The following is a 22,958-nucleotide window of genomic DNA, read 5'->3' on the forward strand; positions in this document are numbered from 1 at the left end:
TAACTGAGTTATTTGTTTTCTTATTATTGAATTGTGAGAGTTCTTTTTTTTAAAAAATATTTTAAGTTCTGGGGTACATGTACAGAACATGCAGATTTGTTACATAGGTATACATGTGCCATGGTGGTTTGCTGCACCCATCAACCCATCGTCTACATTACACATTTCTCCTAATGCTATCCCTCCCTCAGCCCCCGACCCTGCAATGGGCCCCTGTGTGTGATGCTTCCACTCCAGTGTCCATGTGTTCTCACTGTTCAACTCCCACTTATGAGTGAGAACAGGCAGTGTTTGGTTTTCTGTTCCTGTGTTAGTTTGCTGAGAATGATGGTTTCCAGCTTCATTCATGTCCCTGCAAAGGACATGAACTCATCCTTTTTTATGGCTGCATAGTATTCCATGGTGTGTATGTGCCCCATTTTCTTTATCCAGTCTATCATTGATGAGCATTTGGGTTGGTTCCAAGTCTTTGCTATTGTGAACAGTGCCGCAATAAACATACGTGTGTATGTGTCTTTATAGAATGATTTATAATCCTTTGGATATATACCCAGTAATGGGATTGCTGGATCAAATGGTATTTCAAGTTCTCATTCCTTGAGAAATTGCCACACTGTCTTCCACAATGGTTGAGCTAATTTACATTCCCACCAACAGTGTAAAAGCATTCCTATTTCTCCACATCCTCTCCAGCATCTGTTGTTTCCTGACTTTTTAATGATCGCCGTTCTAACTGGCATGAGATGGTATCTCATGGTGGTTTTGATTTGCATTTCTCTAATGACCAGTGATGATGAGCTTTTTTCATATGTTTGTTGGCTGCGTAAATGTCTTCTTTTGAGAAGTGTCTGTTCCTATTCTTCACCCACTTTTTGATGGGGTTGTTTTTTTCTTGTAAATTTGTTTAAGTTCTTTGTAGATTCTGGATATTAACCCTTTGTCAGATGGATAGATTGCAAAAATTTTCTCCCATTCTCTAGGTTGTCTGTTCACTCTCATGATAGTTTCTTTTGCTGTGCAGAAGCTCTTTAGTTTAATTAGATTCCAATTGTCAATTTTGGCTTTTGTTGCCATTGCTTGTGGTGTTTTAATCATGAAGTCTTTGCCCATGCCTGTGTCTTGAATAGTATTGCCTAGGTTTTCTTCTGGAGTTTTTATGGTTTTAGGTTTTATGTTTAAGTCTTCAATCCATCTTAATTTTTGTATAAGGTGTAAGGAAGGGATCCAGTTTCAGACTCCTGCATATGGCTAGCTAGTTTTCCCAACACCATTTATGAAATAGGGAATCCTTCCCCCATTGCTTGTTTTTGTCAGGTTTGTCAAAGATCAACTGGTTGTAGATGTGTGGTGTTATTTCTGAGGCCTCTGTTCTGTTCCATTGTTCTATATATCTGTTTTGGTACCAGTACCGTGCTGTTTTTGTTACTGTAGCCTTGTAGTATAGTTTGAGGTCATATAGCGTGATGCCTCCAGCTTCGTTCTTTTTGCTTATGATTGTCTTGGCTATGTGGGTCTTTTTTGGTTCTGTATGAAATTTAAAGTAGTTTTTTCCAATTCTGTGAAGAAAGTCAATTGTAGCTTGATGGAGACAGCATTGAATCTACAAATTACTTTGGGAGGTATGGCCATTTTCATGGTATCAATTCTTCCTTTTCAAGGACCTCTTCAAGGAGAACTACAACCACTGCTCAAGGAAACAAGAGAGGACACAAACAAATGGAGAGTTCTTTATATATTCTAGCTACAAGTGTCTTGTCAGATATGATTTGCAAAGTTTTTCTGCCATTCTGTGAGTTGCCTTTTCACTTTCTTGATGACTCCCTTTGACTCATAAAAATGTTAAATTTCATTTGCTTCCCTGCAAAACACACACACACCACACACTTTTTTCTGAACCATTTTAGGATAGATTACATATACATTGTGACCCTTTACCACTAATACTTCATTGTATATTTCCTAAAATAGGAATTTTCTCTTATGTAACCACAATACAAATAGAAACTTGATAAATTTACATCGATACAATACTTTTATCTAAGCTACTATTCATGTTCCAATTTTTGTCAGTTGACCATTTATAACACATTCCTCCAGTACAGGATTCAGGCTAGGAGCAGATATTGTATTTGGTTGTCATGTCTCTTTAGCCTCCTTTAATCTGGAACATTTCCACAGCTTTCTTTGTCCTCCACGACACTGACATTTTTGACATTCAAAATGTCAAAATTCAAAATGTCAGTGTCATTAAAAGGGTTAACTGGTTAACACAAAAACCAGTTAACCCTTTTAGTTACTGGTTTCTGTGTGTGATATAATTCACATACCATAAAATTCACCCAATTCATACAATTGTACTTAATATGTACAATTCAATAATTTTAAATATATTCGGAGAGCTGTGCAACCATCGCCACAATGACTTCTAGAACATTTCATCATCCCAGGAGAAACTTTGTACCCATTAATCATTCCCCATTGCCTACCAATTTCTCCAGCCCTAGACAACTAACTTGTAATCCACTTTCTATCTCTATGAATTTGCCTATTCTGGAGATTTTGTGTAATGGAATCATACAATGCATGGTCTTTTGTGGCTGGCTTCTTTCACGTACCACACTGTTTTCGAAGTTCATCCGTACTGTAGCATGTATCAGTATTTAACTATGGCCAAACAATAGTCCATTGTACAGCTATACCACATTTTGTCTAGCTGTACATTAGTTGATAGATATGTAAGCTGTTTCCACTTTTAAGCTATTATGACTAATGTTGCTATGAAATCTCATGTAGAAATCTTTTTGTGCCTTTTATTCATCTCCTGTAGTAGAATTGCTGGGTCACATGGTAGCCCGTGTGACCTTTGAGGAATTAACAGACTGCTCTCCAAAGCAGCTGCACCATTCTGCATCTCCACCAGCAGTGTATGAGTGTTCCAATTTCTTCACATCCTCATCAACAATTTTTACCATCTGTATTTTTTATTATAGCCATCCTAGTGAGGTTGAGATGGTATCTCATTGTGATTCTGATTTGTGTTTCCCTGATGACTAATGATGTTAAGCATCTTTTCAGGTGCTTATTGGTCATTTGTTTGTCTTCTTTGGAAACATGTCTATTAAAATCCTCTGTCCATTTTTAATTGAGTGATTTGTCTCATTATTATTGACTCGTAAGAACTCTTTATATATTGTAGCCATTAGTCTCTTGTCAGATATATGATTTGCAAACATTTTCTACCATTCCATGGGCTACCTTTTCATTTCTTAATAGTGTCCTTTGAAACACACAAGTTTTAAAATTTTACTGGTGTGCAAGTTGTTTTTCAACTTCCCTCCATTTTTAAAACAGAGCATTCTTCATTTTGTGTTTGTCTGCATTTTCCTTGTATTGGGATTGAGGTGATGCATTTTGGCCTAAGTACAGTATAGGTGATGGTATGTTCTTCTCAGAATATCACATCTGCAGGCACATGATATCCATCTGTCCTTTATTGGACGTGCTAATTTCGATCATCTGGTCAAGGTATTGCCTGATTTCTCTGCTGTATAATTACTGGCTTTTTTCCTATCCCATTCATGATGTTTAAAAAGATGAAATTCACTCTTTTCAGTCTGTCTACACTCCATCAGCACATTGCACTTTGAGTTCTGTACTCTCCCTGGCACATGCTGCACAGTGGCCAGACCCACCTTGGCTGGGCCTGTGTCCTCATGTCTCAGAAAGGGGCTTTGTTCCACTGACCACAGTTTTCATGCAAATTATTCACGCCCTGCTACAGTGAGTGTCTTCATTGACCTTGCTTGCCTAGAGACCTGAGTACTGCCTTCTTGGACTCAGAAGTTGGATGTTGCCATGCTGGAAACATCAAATAGAAATAGGCAGTTCTGGAAAACATGTGATTCTGGGCTCAGCAGGGGGATGTACTGTGATCCTCACATACCAGGGGCTGAGGATTGGAACTCAGAAAAAGATGAAGGATTGAGAGGCTGCGCCGTGTATGTGTACTTGTGTCTGTGCTGTCCCTGACCTAAGAGAAGCTCAGGAGATGGGAAGAGCTCATTTTACCTTTCCAGCTCAGGAGGACAGGGATATTTGGAAGGCCTTGTGTGAGAACCCAAATCAGCTGTCATAGCCTTTCATTCCTACTTCAAGCTTGAACTCTTCTGTTGCTAGGACACACCCCACTAGAAAAACTGTGACTAAAGAACATTCTATCTCAGTGAAATGGGGAAAACCAGCAGAGAATGAACCCCTTTAAAGAACGTATCTTGGGTTTAACTTCTAAAGTCTCAAGAAGTGAAAGTTAATGATGAAGATGAGGATGACAGTTAACATTTATTGGGCCCTTACTACGTGCCAGGCAATGTTTCAAGAGTTTTCCAGGTATTAACTCATGTAATTCTCAAAACAACTGTATCTGGTAGGTACTATCATCACATGAAGAAACTGAGGCACAGAGAAGTTAAATAACTTCCACAAGGTCATATAGCTAATAAGTGGCAGAACTGGGATACAAATCCAGGTACCGTAAAGGACATAATGGGAGTCTTGGAGAATATGAGCATTATGAATCATAAATCTTAGAGAAGGCACCTATCAGTGTGATAAATGTAGAGAATGTGTTTTCAGAGAAGTACATTAGGAATACTGTGCCGGGGGAGTATGGGTGAGTGATGCTGCTTGAGTCATCCCAGTTCCTCATGGGGAGCCTTAGTGATGGTTTATCAAGCCTCTTTGTTGTTGTTGTTGTTGTTGTTGTTTTTGAGACAGCATCTCACTCTGTCACCCAGGCTGGAGTGCAGTGGCACAATCTTGGCTCACTGCAATCTCTACTTCACAGGTCAAGCAATTCTCCTGCCTCAGCCTCCTGAGTAGCTGTGATTACTGGCATGTGCCACTACCGTCCGGCTAATTTTTGTATTTCTAGTAGAGACAGGGTTTTCACCATGCTGGCCAGGCTGGTCTTGAACTCCTGACCTCAAATGATCCACCCGCCTTGACCTCCCAAAGTGCTGGGAGTACAGGCATGAGCCACCGTGCCTGGCCCTATCAAGCCTCTTATACTTGGCACCTGCATTACTCAAAACTCCAGTTTAGGTACCTGATGTGGCTGCTAAAAGCTGCCTTCTGCAAGCCAAGTCACCTGGAAGTAACATTGGGGTTCCAATGTGCTACACTGTCCACAGTTTTATAGCATGATCAGGCATCTCACACACACACAACTGCATTGACAGTGTGTGCTGATGACCAATTTGTGGTTACACGTGATGGGTTACCCACAAGGCTGCAGAGGGCTGCACTTAGTAGGCTTGGCCAGGGTTCACCACAAGCTCACACTCTGTACCTCCATGCTCTTCTGCTGTGCATGCTGCTTCAGACATTACTGGGCTCTGTCTTCTTTGGGGCATTGGATCCAGTTCCTGCTTAGCAGCTATTACTTTTTTTCAACTGCAACACATGTAATAAGGCAAAGCCAGCACCAAAGCTCAAATTCGAGGTAGGCTTGTATTTCTACTTTTTGTGTTTTGTAGGGAAAAGACAGAAAACTTCAAACTGTGGCCCAAAATTATCCTTCAGTCCTAGGATACCGTGTAGGATCAGAGAACAATCCAAGGCAGTGGTAAAACATGCAAGATTATAATCGAGGAGTAGATTTTTTCCTTATCATTCCTTCAACTCCTTTTCCCTTCTGACTCAGGACTATATATCCAGCCTACCCAGGTGCCTAGACCATAACAGTGAATGCATGAATATGCTGTGTGTGTATATGAGATTCAGAGTGTTGTTGATAGTTAGAAATGACCTAGATCAATGAGTTTGGACTTGGTCACTAGTTTTTCTCTGCCAAGCAGAGAAAAAAGGAAAATATCTAAACAAACTCCGAGGGCTGTGTCAAACAACATGCAATCAATCGTCAAACCACAGCCCTAGTCCCCAGAGCCCCTTGGGTAAGATCTTGTCTTGAATTATGGGCATGTAAGGTCTGAGGCAGTGGGATGGGAGACAGAAACACAGGTCGACTCCATATTGCAACCACTAGGTGGCACCTGTTCGAGGAACTGCCCAAATGGCTTGTTCACAACTTGGAGCATTGGTCAGCTTGGCTTGACATGAAATGCCAACGTCTAGATGGGCGGATAAAGAAGCTTGCCAGGGCCAGTGCTGCCAGGCTTGGTTTGAGGAGCCAGTGCTCTAGGAGGGGCCTGGATTCATGACTCTAATGAAGAGCTCATCCTATCTAAGACAGCAGCTCCCTCCCACCATCTGATTCTTTGTCCTTTAGCCCTTCCTTGTTTATAACACTCATCACTACTTGACTTTACAGTATATGTTCATTTGTTTATTGTCTGTCTCCCCAGACTGGAACCCAAATTCCAAAAGAGCAGGGAGCTTCTTTTGCTCCCTGCAGTATCACTGGCTCCTACAATGTCTGGCACTTAATAGGCTCTCCATAAATATATGTTGCATAAATGAATGAATGACCAAATACATAATAAGAAATCATTAGTAACTAAGGTCTGTAGTTGCACCCCCTTTACGAGATACTCTGAAAACCAAGCACTACTGAGTTACTGTCATTGTCTGCGGTAAGTGGGTTTAATTTGTATCACTTTTATTCAACTAAGGCAAACTGCCTATATTAGAGTGGTTTCATTTTCTAAATCTATTTTGATGCTACTGTGTTCTCTGGAAAGTGCTCCCTGCTGAGTAGTGAGATCTTCATGGCTGTATCACTGACATGGATCACAGGAGCAGCCTTGCTATGTTAATAGGCCCCTGAGGATTGTCCCCTGCAGGCTGATCGAGACTGCCTGAAGGGAGAAGGAGGCAGGGTACTACAAATATTAGGACACCTCTGAGCTGGGCTCACAAGCCCCTGGAGTGGAAGATGGTCACAGAAATGAAGCCTCACCAAGGCCTCTAAGTTTCTGTGCATGGGCCCCTACTGGCCTCTCCCGGGACCTTAAATCATAGGCAGCTGATGGCTTGCCTAGCTAGAGGGCCCTATGTAACAAGTTCCCTCAACTTGATGAGGAACTGCTTTACTCCAGCCTCAGCTAGTCCATTTGCCTCCCAAATGCTGGCTAGAAGTAGTGTAGACTTGGGTAAGGCTCTCAAGACATATCCTGTTGTGTGAAAAGAAGCAGAGATGCTGACAGTAAGAGGCATCTTTTCAGGGCTGAGAAGATTACAGCTGGGCCTGGAATGACCCCTGGGTTTTCCAGCACATAGACCCACCAACTGTGGTGGTCGGCTGCAGGCAACAGCTCCAGTGCATCTTCCTGCAAAGATTTGCCAGAGGGTAAGCAAATCCTTGCACTGTGCTGTGCAGCCACTGCCTTTCCCAAGTTGCTACATGACATTTTAATATCACCTGCAAACCTAAATCCAGTGAGTACCTACAGACGACACACTTAACAGCTCAGGGCATGATTCAGAGGAAGCAATTTTCCAAAGTGAAGATAATTGTTAGTGTGAAAAGGCAAACACATTTTTATTAACATTGGAAATTCAAGGGAGATGTGGTTAAATCCATAGATGCAGCACTTCAGTAAATGGCTAAAGAACAATATCTACAGCTAGAAGGAAGGACTGTACAGATCCACGCCCATTCAGAGTTCACCCATAGAACTAGCTCTCTTGGAGTGAAGATGGAAGCTCAGCTCTGACCTCTTCCTGTTTACTTAATAAGCAGCTCCTCAAAGTCCCGGTTCCTGTGTCCACACAGGACATCCCAGAATTAAGAGCTACCTAGTCACCTTGTTTCCCAGGTGACCTTAACCTGGGTAAAGTCTCATGCCTTTACTCTGTGACATTAAAACTTATGTTCCAGCCCTGACCTCTCCTGGGGCTTTGTATAACCACTTGCCTATTTGAACCCTCCAGTTGGACATATGATAGGCACCTAGAACCTAGAATGGCCAAAATAGAACTCTTAACCATCTCCCCTTTTCGCTGTTGTATTGCTGTATAAGAAGTCACCTCAAAGCCTATCATTTAAAATAATAATCACTAATTTTGCACACAAATCTCTAATGTTTTCTATGGTTCAGTGAGGACTGTTCCATGAAGTGTCAGCTGGAGCAGCTGGAGAATCCCTTTCCAAGATGGCTTACTCATGCAGCTGGCAGGTTTTGCTGGCTGTCGCCTGGGAGTTCAGCCTGGCCAGTGGGTGCAAGGACTGTGGTTCCTCTCCACATTGCCTCTCCACAGGCTGCTATGGCTTGCTTCCTCATGACGTGGTGACTGAGTTCCGAGTGTGAGTGTCCTAAGGAGAGGAAGTGGAAGCTGCTAGTGTCTTAAGCCCAGGGCCTGGAAACTCGTAAAGCATTACTTCTGCCATGTTAATATTGGTCAAGCAGTCATAGAGCCCACAGTCAAGGGGTGGCAATATAGACCCTAACTGTCCATGGAAGGAGCCTCAAAGAATTTGCAAACATGTTTTAAAACTGCTGCATATCCCAAACCTGCTCCTCCTAGTCTTCTCCATCTACCAGTTTCTTAGGCAACTAGGAGTCATCTTTGACTGCCTTCTTTCCCTCAGCCCTTCCATACAATCCCCATCAGCAAATTCTGTTGACTATCCCCCAAAACATGTCCAGATTCCTTCTACTTTTCTCCTCTCCACTACAACACCCTAATCCAGACAATACCTTCATCTGCCAACTGGATGGCTGCTTGGTCTGTTGCAGTAGTCTGTGAATAACTCTCTCTGCCTCTGTGCTTGCTTCCTATTCACACAGTAGCCAGAGCTACCTTTTTAAAACATAAATCAGATTATCTTCCTCCTCTGCTGAAATCCATTCAAAAGTTTGCAACATATATAGAAATAACTCAAACCCCTCATTCTAGATTCCAAAGCCCAATGTAATCTGGCCGTGTCTGGTTCTCTGGCCTCATCTGTACGACCTGCCTTCTCATTAGACTACGATATACACAAATGCTTGCTCCTACCTGACAGCCTTTGCACTTGGTTTTCCTCTCTCTGGAAAGCTCTTCCCCCTAATTTTCCCAAGGCTGGTTTCTTCTTGCCATTTAGTTTTCAGTTGAAATGTAATTTCCACATAGAGGCCATCTATAATCCCCAATCCTAAAGTAGCCACACAGTCATCTGTTACAGTAACTTGTTTTAAATTTCAACAAAGCTCTGAACACTAGCTGCTACTTTTCATGTTGATGTATCTGTTCTTTGTCTGTCTCTTCCCTCTAAAATGTAAGCTCCATGAGAGCAGGGACCTTGTCTGTCTTATCACTGCATCCCCAGGGCCTAGAAGAGTGCCTGGCAGAAGTTTGATAAATATTGATGTAGCAGGTAGAAATAGTATCTCCAGACAGCCAGCCCCAACAGGATCACAGCATCTCTTAAGGTAGTTGAGGGTATAGAGAGGAAGCTCCTCTCTATACCTCCTGGGCGTCAGTGGCTTGTGCGTGTACCAGGAACACAGCTCTGGTGCATGGGGCTGCCCCATGGAGGACCATAGTGACCGGGTTTGTGTAGCCTCCTTCCAACCCCCAGAGTATTCCCATCCCTAGCCTTCTTGTGAAATCAGCAAGACAGGATCACACAGTCATGAGCACAAAGTTGCTAACATGCTTGGACAGAATGGTGCAGCTCAGTTCACCTCACCTTCACATCAGTGCAGTCAATAACTCGGGTTATGTGATATTTGAATTTTCATCTTATGGTTAGACTCAGAAATATAGGCCAAGCTCCAGCATAACAAAGTCCAAGTGCTTGTTTTAATGCAATTTTTTAAATGATGATGTTCAAACTTTTGAAGAGAAATCTGAAAGTGAATATTTAGGGCCCATCCAAATAAAGAAGTTTGATTAGGACTTTTAAAGAATCAATGTTATTAACAGGTTAAAAAAGCAACACTGAGATGAAAAGCAAGTTTAACCATAATGAAGTTGTCTTTGTTTTCTTCAAAAATGCTTGTTAAACTTTTTTTTAGCACTTTGGTATAGAGAACTGGCTGTGCATAGGATTGTTATTGAAATAACAAAACACTCTAGTTGTAGGTAGTCCATCCATTACGGAAATGGTGGCTTGTTTGATTGGATTCTTTTTTATTCACTGTAATGAGATTTTTGCTTGGGGATTTAAATGTTTAAAGATTCAATAACACTGAAAATTCAAGTTCAAGAAATGACAGTGAAGCCCTGCTGGGCTGACCCAAAGTGACATGATCGTGTGGCATTTAGAGTGTGTTTCCGGCAGTGCTGTTACTGTTAGAGAATGAGACCACCCTTCAAGGGGCTGCTCATGTCCATGGAGCAGAGTCCATCTCTCACATTTGAGAGTGGGGGAAGGAAGGTGTACATGACAGGCTGGGCCTCACCACACCCACCTGGACCTCAGATCCCTTGTGATGGGAAGCCCACTTGGGGAGTAGAACCCTTGGCAATACTGACTCAGGGTTGGTGAAATCTCCTTTTCATGATAATTGATGATTCTCATCCACTGAGGAAATTACATTTCACCTGAACTCCCCAATCTCTCAGGCAATGGCCAGCAGAGTGTCCGAGGGCACAGACGAAGGTGCGAGAGTCGGCACTGTGTGTTTGCTGCAGGGTAGAAGCTGGCAACGAGGAGGGCTGGCAATAAATTTACATTATTATGTCTCCAGAAGTGCTTAGTTTTTATTTCTAATTCTTTCTGCTTTAAGTATTTTTTTTTTTTTTCATGATCACTGCTTAGAACTCAAGCTCCTGGGATCAAACTTGTATCACACAGGCTGGAGAAGGCTGTGGAGAAACCGAGTCCTCCCAGGTCTCAAGGTGGGTGAAGGGAGCCTGCAGGGGTCTCCTTCCCTCCCCTCTTGCCTGTTCTGCCTGATCAGAGCCTGCACATGAGTGCAGAGGGCTCCCTTAGAGAGCACTGGGCTAGAGGAAGCTGAAGTTTCAGAATAAGCAGCCTATTCTGTGGCCTCCTTTCCACTACAAACTCCTTGAGGAGGAGTGAGACCCCAGAAGGACAGGTGAGTCTCACCTAGGCTGACCAAAGTCCAGCTCAGCCAGCCCTTGATGTATCCAAGACATCTGCCCACAGCAGTGAGAAGCTGATGCCACTCAAAGCCATTCTCAGTCTACATCCACGATGCTGGGAAAGAAAAACCAAGTTCAATTTACCAAAATATCTGTATTATCTATAAAAATTGAACTCTAATGAGTCACTGATACTGGAGGCAGCAATATCCGACTGTGCTGACATGCAGAAGGAAGATAGCTCTGTCCCACCAACCCTATAGCAGAACATTTGTACTGAGTGGCATGTGGGTGGAGTCATTTGTAAGGCCTCAAAAACCTGGACACTTTGGAACGTAGCAATCGGATGAAAGATCTTGGAAACATCTCTCGGGACTCCTGGGCTGTGTACTTGAAATAGTTCTGGGGATGAGCCAGGACATCAAACAGAGCCTTGATAAGTTTCTTATCCTAAAAAGAACAGAATTTTTGTTACTGGGCCAAAATAATTAAATATGCTGACATTTTGCCCATGGAACTGTGATGACCTAGTATTAGGCCGTAGCTTGCTTAGCTGAAAAACACTTGAAAAATTGTTTCCTCTGATTTTATCTTCTTTCCAGTTTTTTTTTTTCCTAATTAGTTTTAAGAAGTATGAATTACTTTTATAAATAAAACTTTAATATGTAAAAAACCTGTTTTCTTTTTCCCAACCAGATGAATGCAACACTGGGATTTGGGAGAATTTGTAGGATTAGTGATACCACAAGTGTTTATTGCTAATTATTTGTAAGTATTTAAACTTTGGTGAATTTTAGGCTTGAAGTATACATAAGGAGCGAAGGATCCTCAACTATCTGTAATTAATAGAAAAACATTATTAGCTGCTGGTTTGGATTTATAAGCAGATTTCTCCCTGCCCCTCCACAAGTTTCCAAATTAAAAAATACAACTTCACTTGACAACACTAAAGACAGCAACCTGATTTTTTAAAAAATTAAGTCTGGTGAAGGCATAAAACTGACCTTGGCCCAGGACAGGCTCCGTGTCTGAAAGGTGGCAACACGCAGCAGGAAGAGAAGCCTTCTCCAACAGTACTTGGGAAGCTCTGTGGATAACTGCCATGTCCACCTGAGCCATGCACTCACCTTAAGTATTTCCTGATGGTTCTCAGATGCATAGAGCCTGCCATCTCGAACTATGTCTTCAATGAGTTCCTGGTAGTCCTCTGTTGGAATAAAGAACATGTTTTGCATTCTTATGATTTGTTACTTCCAAACTTGCTCTTTCACTTTTTGATAAGGTTCTGAGAAATGCCCCTTCTGTGGCTGCTATCACTTACCATTCTGCTACTGAGAAGACAGTCAGAAGAGAACTTCCACAGACTCCACCACCTCTCTTCACATACCGGCACCTGCACCCATCTTCCCCGTCCCCTCTTCCCTCAGATGAGCCTCTGTGCATCCAGTCCAGGCTCATCCCTCCACTTAGCATGCCAGGTCCATCTTCTCTCCCCACATCAACAGTATTGTTCTAGTAATTCTGCTCTTCCTTTCCTACATTATACATTTTTCTCTCTATTGATCTCCCCCACCCACCAGCATACAAAAATGCTGTATGTCTCTGACTTTAAAAATCCCTCCCTTGACCTCATTTCTCCCTTCAGCTTCCATCTCACTTATCTGCTCCCTTTTGCAGCAAAAGTCCTTTAAAACATTGTCAGCACCCACTGTCTCTGATCCTTTCCCTTTCTTTCTCTTTTAAACCCAGTCCAATCAGCTTTGGCCCCCATTACTCCTCCAAAACTGCTTGGTGAGACCAGCAATGACCTCCATGTTGCTAAATCCCAATGGCCAGTTCTTGGTCTTCATCCTCCTTGATGCATCAGTAGCTTTTGACCTGGCTGGTCACTCCTCCTCCTTGATCCAGTCCTTCACTGAGCTTCCAGGACACCATGCTCTTTGGTTTTCCTCCTACCTTATCCGTTACTTCTCTGAGGCTTCTTTGCTTTTCTTCTTCTCTCTGACCTTTTACCAAAGGAGGGTCCCAGGGCTTAGTCCTTGGTCTTCTCTTCTGTGTCTATGCTCACTTCCTATTGAGCTCATCAGGCTCTCCTTTCCCTCTCCACCTCCCCGCCTCCCACTTTTTCTGTATCCTTGTATTATGTAAAACAATCAAGCTTCTTATCCACCAAGAAAGACTCTTCTCTCCTTTATTTGAATGGGGCTGGAGGGTGGAGAATTTGGCTGGTTGGGGAGGAAGAAAACTATGTGTGCGCTCTCATTAATGCTTTTTGTCCTGATGTACACATTAAATGCAGTGCACGCTGTACTTCTCCAAATGCCAATCTTCCCCCTTTGAAGTCTAGCTTATTTCCTATAGTCATCATTCAAATCAAGCATATGCAAAGCACAATCTTTTCCAAATTCCAGATACAGAAAAAATGCCTCTTTGTATGCATATCGTGTGCGACAAAGCCAAACACAGTATAAGAAAATCATTGAAATTGTGTGAGAGGAACTCTTGAAAAGTTTCTCTCAGTTAAGGGATGGTAAATGGAAAGTAATGGTATAATAGTTACAATTACTAATTTGATATGTTTACAATAGCATTGGTACTCTCTTAGTGTGGTGTCTTTCTTCTTTTTTTTAGTGAATATAAAACATGAGAATACATTTTCTTTCATCTTGAATTCCTCTGCGGCAGTGTCTCTCCTCTTTTTGATGATGGGACTTACCATTAAGAATGTCAGTTGCTGTGCTGCATTCTGGTGTAATAGGAAACTAGAGAGCTGTTTGCCACTCCACCAAATGCTTCCAGACTGCTATTGTTTAAAAAATATATTTCTTCTGCTTTTAAGAACTGTGTTTCCTTACTTGCTCCAACTCATTAGAAAGGCAGCAAAGTTACATTTAAGAATCCAGGCTCAGGCTGGGCGCGGTGGCTCAAGCCTGTAATCCCAGCACTTTGGGAGGCTGAGACGGGCGGATCACGAGGTCAGGAGATCCAGACCATCCTGGCTAACACGGTGAAACCCCGTCTCTACTAAAAAATGCAAAAAACTAGCCGGGCGAAGTGGCGGGCTCCTGTAGTCTCAGCTACTCTGGAGGCTGAGGCAGGAGAATGGCGTAAACCCGGGAGGCGGAGCTTGCAGTGAGCTGAGATCCGGCCACTGCACTCCAGCCCCGGAAACAGAGTGAGACTCCGTCTCAAAAAAAAAAAAAAAAAAAAAAAAGAATCCAGGCTCTGGAGTCCCAAAGTCCTGGTTCAAACCCTGCTTTGCAACCTTGCCATGCTGGGACCTTAGGTCAGTTCCTTAAATCTCTAAGCCTGAGTGGCCCCATCTATAAAATCAGGAAATAATCATGTCTACTTTATGGAGTGATTGTGAGGAAAGCACCATGTAAAAGGTACTTCAGCATGTACCTGGCAGTCAGCAATGCTCAATGCGTGTTAGCCCTGGCTACAGTTCTCACCGTTCTCCAGCTCTCAGAGGGCTCGTCTATAGCAGCCTCATGTACACCTTCTAAATGTGATTTCTATTCTTCTGGGTTTGAAAAGAAGATATCAAATTTTTTGGAAATACATGTTCGAAAGAAACACTCTGAGTGAAGGCCTCGGGGGCTTCTCTGTGGGGAAAATAGCAGTTTCCAACTATTCTCTACTGTGACACATGCAAGACACACTCTTGTGGGCATACACTGCATTATGTGTAATTTTCCCCAGTTGGAGCTACAACTCTTTTTTTAATTAAAAAAAAAAAAAAGACATTTTAATGTGTCACAAAGGCAGAGTTGAGAACAGCCATATTTATTTTGGAGTCTCAGTGTCTTTTTGCTTTCTTCCTGATTCCAGATAGGAGAGGTTGCCAGTTGGCTGCTTTGGGGTAGATGAGGCTCTCTGTCTCTCTCAGCAGAGCCTTGTGGGAGGCATTTATGTCTACACCAAGAGTCAGATACTAAAACTCCTTGTCTTGGGTGTTTGACATTATTTCAGGCAACTGTAGGACAAAGATGATGATCCTTGCTTTTGTTACTTTTTGGGAAAGCCATAGAATATTGTCTTCCCAAACAATTTTGGCACTTGCCATCCTAAAATCCTTCAGTGGCTTCCTCTAAGATTAAGTCTGTCCTCCAGAGCTTGGCCCTGAAGGCTCTTCACAGCCAAACCCCATTCCCTTCTAGTCTCCTCTCTCACTGCCAAGCCCCACACACCCTACCCACTGACCAAATAAGACCATTCGTCGGTCCACACGTACACCAGGTACTTCATCCTTTGACTTATGTCCTTCCCTCTTTCTGAATGTTCTTCTCCTCCATTGATGCTCAAAATGTATATGTTCTTTCAAAACCCACATCTCTCAAGACTTTGCTCTATTCCTTCTAAAAGCTTATGTAAAATTAGCTGCTGCTGCTGCTTCCATGCTCACCTAGGGCTTTGTGCTGCTATAGCATCTATAACTATATATATAGTGTTTCTGTCACTAACCTTTGTGTTTCTGTCACTAACCATGTTGTTTCCAGCACTTAGCCCAATACCTGACATAGTAGATGCTCATTAACTATTTGTTGGCTAGATGAACAAATAAGCTCATGAAGAAACAGATGATTCCCCTCCCACAGGACTGTGTGGTCCTCCAGGACAAAGGTCCAGTTCATTTTATGCTCTTAGTCCATGTTTGCCAACCAAGTCTCAGAGTTAGGTAGAGCCCCAGGGCTCAGATGGGCCACCTCTTCATCTAACATGAAGAAAATGAAACCAGAAGTCATCTGACTTGCCCAAGATCCCACAGTGAGTCAGTGAAAAAGCCAGGACCAGAACTCAGGTCCTTCCCCACCTCAGGATTCTACCTAATAAAAGCCACAGTCATAAGAAGTTAATATTTACTGAACAATTACTATGTGCCAAGCACTGCCTCAAGTCCTTTAGGAACTCTCATTGAACTCTCAAATAAGTCTAATGATTATCCTCATTCACACATTAAGAACATGAGGCTTAGAGATGGTAGCATACACAAAGTCACAGAAGAAATCATAGCCAGGCTGATCAATCTGACTCCAGTGCCCATGTTCTTACCAAGCTATGCTCACTTTTAATATATTTTCTAAAACATCTTTTCCTCCTGTTGTCAGTGTCCCCAAATGCCTGTTAAAATTTGGCACTTGTGAGTCAGCAATGTCTTTTCCCCTCATCCTGCCTGCCTTTCTGAGCATGTGTGCTTGTCAGCAGTTTGCCAGCTGGCTCCGAAGTTGGCTCTGTTGAAAGCAGAGAGGCTCTTTCCATGTGCTGCAGGCTGTGCTTACCATCATACGTCACATATGGGACCTGGAACCCTCTAGCACTGTTCCCTTCATTGGATTTAAACTGAATCCACAGCTTCTTTGACCTGGAGGTGAAGGCAATGGGGCGTTCGTAGGTCTGGCAGGTTTCGTATGTTGTCACAGAATTGGATGAAGCTGCCAAGGGAAGTTGGAGAGGGGTGGGGTTTAAGACTCATCACTGATTCTGCATACAGTAGATGCTCATCTTTCTAAACACTCAAACCGTACAATAAATTATGCTCAAGAGCTCTTCAGGCCCAGCTGAGCTAGCATAAGTCAAAGGTCCTGGAAACAGAGTAGATTCAGCTGGTAATTGTGGACCCCCAGGGGAGGCCACGCCAGAAAGACCTGGGGCTTGGTAAGCAGCAGCAGCCCAGACTGTACCATTCGCTGTAGGAGCTGGGTGAGGGCCTCCCATTCCAGAACTGACCTGTTGTCATCTAATCATCATCACCACCATTGGCTGCCTAAGACCAGGCAGTGTGCTAGGCAATTTATGGGCTTTGTCTCATTTAATCTTCTGAAAACCACAGAAAGTTGGTGCAACTGTTGCCTTTTTAATAGAGAGATTACATACTTGCCCAGGGTCATATAGCCAGTATGTGGTAAAACAAGGATTTAAATCTATACTTAACTTCAGACATTTTAACCAGTAATAAGGAGAGCAAACGATATAGTGGCTTCATGTGTCGTCGTCATTCTTTTTGTTTGTTTGTTTTTTGAGACAAGGTCTGGCTCTGTGAACCAGGCTGGAGTGCAGTGGCATGAACACGGCTCACTGCATCCTCCACCTCCCGGTCTTAAACGATTCACCCACCTCAGCCTCCCGAGCAGCTGGGACCACAGGCATGCACCATCATGCCCAGCTAATTTTTTAAAAAATTTTTTGTAGAGACAGGGTCTCACCTAGGCTGGTCACAAACTCCTGGGCTCAAGCAATTCTCCTGCCTCGGCCTCCTCCCTCAGCCTGGGATTACAGGTGTGAGCCACTGTGCCTGGCCTATTACTCTAAGTGTTTCACAACTGTGAACTCCTTTAGTCCTTATAATAACCCTATAAGGTAGCAACTGTTATTAACCCCATTTTTAACAGATGAGAAGACTGAAGTGCAGAAAGATTCAGAATGTGTGTCCGAGATCATAGAACTAATAAGAGGTGGAACTGGGACAGAGATCCACGCAGTGTGGCTGCAGAGCCCCTCATTACACTGCCCGTAAGCCGTGTTGATAGCAGTCTTCCTTTGTGGACACTGGACCATGAATCAGGATAGGAGGACAGGTCCCCACCTGGCCAGGCTCGGTCAGTCCCCAAGCCATCAGTTGCAACTCAGTATGAGGCCTTGTCTGGGGCCAATACTGCATGATCCTCACTGGCTCTCTGGGTCCTTGTGGAAGAGGGTCCAAAACACCCCACTGAACACAGAGGGGAAGACTGACCTGCAGGGTCACTACCTCTGGGGTCCAGCAAGACGTTTCAGTGTGTGGCTTTCATTTAAATTTTGTTTCTCACCGACTCTATAAACTCATGTTCACCTCTGCTCTAATATGGAGGTGACGTTCTAGGCCTGCTCCTCACATTGAAAGCCTGGGGAGCAGGTCATCAGGCTTCCCAGCTAGCCTGAGAAAGGGAGGGAGGCAGGGAGTGAGACGCACAGGTTTTCCGCATCACCAGATAGTCTCCACAGTCGTCCTCTATGGGCAGGAAGATCTCAGGAACCACGATCAGGATGCGGCGCTTGGGGGGTGGGTTGATGGTCCACGTACACTCGGTGTTGGCTGGGTAATTGCCTGGGTAGTTTGGAGATTCAATGTATCCAGTGAAATCTCCCAGCTCCCCTCCACATCTTCTGTCTGGAAAAGGAGATGCCCTGAATTATGGCACGACACTGTCGTCTCTGTCCTGACCACCGCTAGCTTGCTGAGCCCTGCAGCATCCCTGTTGCCACCCAGGAATGGGGCATGAAAATGACACCATCTGGGAATGAGTCTGTCCTATAACACTCAGGGCCCGCTGTGGGAGCCAAACCATTAAACTCCCCACAAGGAGTCTACCCCTCTGAGTTCCCGAGGCACCGTTTTCTCGTTAGCCTGAAAGCGTTCACGGTCAGGGCAGGTGTTTGTGAACAAAAGGATAAATTTAGCTTTCAGTATTGTATTTACCAAGTCCAAGTGTCAGAGGAACCCATGAGACAGAACTTCTAGGTCTCTCAAACTAGGGGGAACAGAGCTCATTGCTCTGTAGAGACTATCTGACCCCTTTTTCAGAGAACTTTGATGAAGACAGACATACATTTTTCACTTTTCTCTCTGGTTAAGACCACATCTTATTTTTTATTCATCTCTAATTTTTTAAAAAAAATATTATTTTTGAGATGAGGTCTCTCTCTGTTGCCCAGGCTGGAGTGCAGTGGTGCGATTATGGCTCACTGTGCCCCTGACCTCCTGGGCTCAAGCCTCCCAAGAAGCTGGGACCATATGCAGGTACCATCATGCCTGGCTAATTTTTTTTCTTCATTTTTTTGTAGAGACAAGGTCTATGTTGCCCAGTCTGGTCTTGAACACATAGGCTCAAGCTATCCCGGCCTTGTCCTCCCAAAGTGCTAGGACTACAGGCATGAGCCACTGTACCCAACCCACTTTTTATGTTTAAGGAAGGAAGAAAATTCTAATTAGCTATCAGTAGGTACAGGGCATGCTGGATACTTATGTCTGGCACCAAAGGCAGAGGCTGCACATGCATGCACAGACCCCTCCCTCACCCACAGCACCCAGCTGCATCTTCATTCATCTAATCCCACTCATCCCAGAAATGTCACCCAAAGCTCTGAGAGCTCAGAAATGAGAAAGACACAGTCTTTACTCTCAAGGAGCTCATTATTTATACTGTCAGGTAAATCTGTGCAAGAGAAGATGTTGAAGGGATTACTTTTTCCATCTCTAGTTACAACTGGGATTTATTATTACTAGAAAAAAAAACAAATAGGCTTTTCTTCTTGGAAGAAAAGAGGAGGAAGGGGGAGCCATGGGGCAGAGAATTGCCTTCAGTCCTGAAGGGCTGCCCTAGGAACTGTGCCATAAGGCTCCCATGGGGCCAACCAAGGGCCAGGTGGTGGAAGACAAGGGAACATTCATCTTGTTCTAACACTGTGAGCTTTCCAAAGTCCAATCCACCAACAAGCTAGGATAGCATGAGGTAGCGAGCTTCCTGTCATAGCAGGTATTCAAGAAGAGACAAGATGGAAGGCCACTTATAAAGATGTTGTTAAAAGGACTTCCTTGCAATAGAAAACCAGGTGACCTTTCAATCATAAAGTTCAAATGATTTACTGCCCCCCTCAGTCCCAAGCTCCTCTGGTTTAGTGGGGGCCTCTTTGCTTCTCTGATTGCTGTCTTAAAGATTAGCTGGGATTTACTTTTGGCCTTTACTGGAGAGTTTTTGTTGTAATTTTGGTTATAAATGATGGCTTAAAAAAAAAAGCCTAGACAGCAAGTCCTTAAATGATTTGCTTCCCCCTTCCTATAAAACACTAACCGGTCTCCTCAGCATCTATCTGAGGCTTTGCCTCCTGGTCTGCCTGAGACTCCCTTCAGCACATTCTAGCCTGAGATCCAGGGGTCTCCTCCCAAAAGGCCTTTTGCTTTCCTCCATCTGTGCTTCCCCCAGCTGCTCTCTCAAACATAAGGCTCTTTCTCCTGCTCTTTCCCCATCGTCTCCATCAAACCTTCTCACACCCTCCAGAAGCCTTTCCTTATCTCTCGAGACAGAGTCAATTGCTCCTTCCTCTGCAGTCTCACTGCCTGAGCTCCCTGCAGGGTCAGCGATGCTGATTTATTCTGCTTGATATCAACCAAGTCCTGGCAGAATGCTGGGCACATAACAGGTCCTCAGGCAATGCATGCTGAGCAAGGGTGGACTGAAATTATGCTCCAGGGAGGAAATTAAGGTAAGTACAGCTTGTACGTGTGCCTGAGAAAGTAGCCAGGATCAATAAAGATGAGTCGCTCTGCACAGTCAGGCCCTGCTCTCTCTCCACGCTGGTCTGCATGGCTGTGAGCTGGGCTCATAACATCTATGTGGTTCTGAGTGAACCTGGGACCTCTGCCCCATGCCCCCTGCTCTGAGTTGGACCCAGACACATATCTTCTTAGCCAGAACTGTGAAAAGCCTTAGAGAGAGAGACCTACTTTTACACTGGGTTATGTTTGTGGAGCCATCAAAGTCAGTCGTAGTATTTCCTGGGCAAGAAACACAATTATCTTTTCCAAATTCAGGCTGGAATGTTCCTGCTGGGCAACGAATACATCGGTGAGTAGTGGTGTTGTAGAAATGTCCAGGTGAACATTGAACTGTGGGGCAAGGGAGGGTGAAAAGAATGAAAAAAGGAAAGATTATTTTAATCAAATGCAGCACAAAGATTTTAAAGTTTGTGAAATACATGTTTATGTGCAAATGAAGTAGGGCTTTCCTACCAATCTGGGGCTAATCAACACTTAATCCCTAAATAGGAGTTTGGATGGGGCTCATGAAACAGAGAAATCCAGAGGGACAAGATATGTGTGTATCTCCAAAGAGTTTCTGGAGAGTCAGGCATCAGTGATCAATGATCACAACTCCAGTCTTCATGCAGAACACATCTGTGAGTATGGGGGCAGGCGGTTGCAGAACTGAGTTGGGTTTAGAGTTGGGCTCCCTGAGAAAAGGCAGTTGGAGTGGGGTTCTGGAGAAGGGATACTGGGGGGATGCTCTAGGTCAGGGCACTGAGATGGAGGAGGGCTAGAGGAAGGAACCAGGGGAACCTTTGTACCAACTAGCTCATCAGTGCCTGATCATCCCTTGTCAGCCTGTCCAAAGGGGCTAAGGTGGCTGGAGGACAGCTTGTTCAGTGAGTTCCTGTGCCCCCTGCACATCCTGCAGGGGCAAGTGGAGCTGGGACCCCCAGCCACTGGGGCACTGCATCAGTCTGGGCTTGATTGGAGCCTCACCAGACTCCCATGATACTTAGAAGGGAAATCCAGTCCTAGAAAAAGGCAAGCTACCAAGTGCTCACCTCTGGTTTCACAGTCCTGAAAAGAAGTAGCTCCCTGATGTTTGGTGGGAAGGCCTCCTCCACAGGGGAAGCAGGAAGTTCGGCCAGCTTCAGGCTGGAACGTGCCTAGGGCACAGAGCTGGCAAGGTGCAAAGCCATCTGCAGAATATTCGCCAGGTTGACACAGACCTGGAAGGACCAATAGCCTTACATTAGCAAGGCCCCCAGGCAGACCCTTGCCCCCAGCTCTCCAGATGAGATCAACTTCAGTCCAACCTGTCACCCCGTGCTGACCACAGTTCCCACCTCAGTCAGAGAGCACACAGTCAACGCTGCGGTGCTTCTGACCCTTAGTCAATGGCACATGAGTGCCTGCTGTTTACACACAGGGCTACACAGCACAGTGCAAAGATGGAAACCAGTAAGTCAAGTGTCAACTGCTTCCAAAGTAGTTCTCAGGCTTAGGTCTACACGCTGCCTAAGCATCCCCTGCAAGGCAGGAGAGAGAGTTCTCTGCCCTGGAACCAATTTGGTAATTAGATCTAGAAGTACCCCTTTACCTAGCTGATTACATCCTAGTGATATAAAGAGTGATCCGGACTGGGCTTGACGGCTCATGCCTGTAATCTCAACACTTCGGGAGGCTGAGGCAGGAGAATCACTTGAGCCTAGGAGCTCAAGACCAGCCTAGGCAACATGGCGAAATCCCCTCTGTACAAAACATTTAAAAATTAGCCAGACATAGAGGCACATGTCTGTAGTCCCATCTACTCTGGGACTGAGTCAGGAGGATCACTTGAGCCCAGGAGTTCCAGGCTGCATTGAGCCATATTTGCTCCACGGCACCCCAGCCTGGGTGATCCAGCACAACCTTGTCTCAAAAAAAAAAAAAAAAAGTGACCCAAAGAGTCTTCCCTGTTTTAACAATAATATTTACTAAGTTAGATCTTACACATGTTACACCTGGGACAAGAAACACAACCATAAACAAACAAAAGGATTTCTAAAAGCACCTGTGCCTCAGGAATTAGTCATTGGCAAGATGCTATCAAAGTCTGCTATCTCTTATATTCTTAATCTTCTCCCCTCTATTAATCATAGTGGTCTTATTTTCCCCCATAAGTTATAGATATGATAGCATTTCAAGAGCACACACCCTTGGGAGGAGCCTGGAGCGTGTCAGACCTGGGTTCTGATTCCACATTCTCCACTTGGCTGTGTGACCTTAAAAGAGTCACTTTAGCCTCGTGGAGTTGTAATGATTATATGAATTATGAATAAATCATATAATATACTTAGCATAATGCCTGGCATAGGTGAATATTCAATACATTCTAGCTATAATAATCATTATTACTAATATTCTTATTGCTGTCGTTTTTTTTTTTTTTTTTTTTGAGACAGGATCTCTGTTGCCTAAGCTGGAGTGCAGTGGCACAATCACAGCTTACTGCAGCTTGACCTCCTGGGCTTAATAACTATCCCTGCACCTCAGCCACCTAAGTAGCTGTGATTACCATGTGCCACCACCCCCAGCTAATTTTTTTTTTTTTAATTTTTTCTACAAATGAGGTCTCACTATGTTGCCCAGGCTGGTCTTTAGGGTTAGGGTTAGCCACCTGAGCTCAAGTGATCCTGAA

At 44.0% G+C, this 22,958-nt stretch overlaps 1 protein-coding gene across 11 annotated transcripts in view; it reads right to left on the minus strand.

Annotated features, from left to right (window-relative positions):
* Positions 1 to 9,739: 9,739 nt before the first annotated feature.
* SCUBE2 (signal peptide, CUB domain and EGF like domain containing 2) overlaps positions 9,740 to 22,958 on the minus strand; it is a 74,176-nt gene continuing 60,957 nt past the window's right edge. For 10 of the 11 annotated variants that reach the window (XM_017891428.1, XM_017891430.1, XM_017891426.1 and 7 more), the window contains 6 exons: positions 21,340 to 21,507; positions 20,477 to 20,638; positions 17,945 to 18,142; positions 16,275 to 16,427; positions 12,120 to 12,199; positions 9,740 to 11,442 (listed from right to left, as the gene is read on the minus strand). In XM_017891428.1, the coding sequence (XP_017746917.1) occupies positions 11,290 to 11,442; positions 12,120 to 12,199; positions 16,275 to 16,427; positions 17,945 to 18,142; positions 20,477 to 20,638; positions 21,340 to 21,507 (914 nt within the window). In that variant the 3' untranslated portion in view covers positions 9,740 to 11,289. The remainder of the gene's footprint in view (positions 11,443 to 12,119; positions 12,200 to 16,274; positions 16,428 to 17,944; positions 18,143 to 20,476; positions 20,639 to 21,339; positions 21,508 to 22,958) is intronic. The other variant, XR_001889062.1, reaches the window with a different exon arrangement.

Source organism: Rhinopithecus bieti, unplaced genomic scaffold, assembly GCF_001698545.2.
Source record: "Rhinopithecus bieti isolate Rb0 unplaced genomic scaffold, ASM169854v2 scaffold_20891, whole genome shotgun sequence".
NCBI lineage: Eukaryota > Metazoa > Chordata > Mammalia > Primates > Cercopithecidae > Rhinopithecus > Rhinopithecus bieti.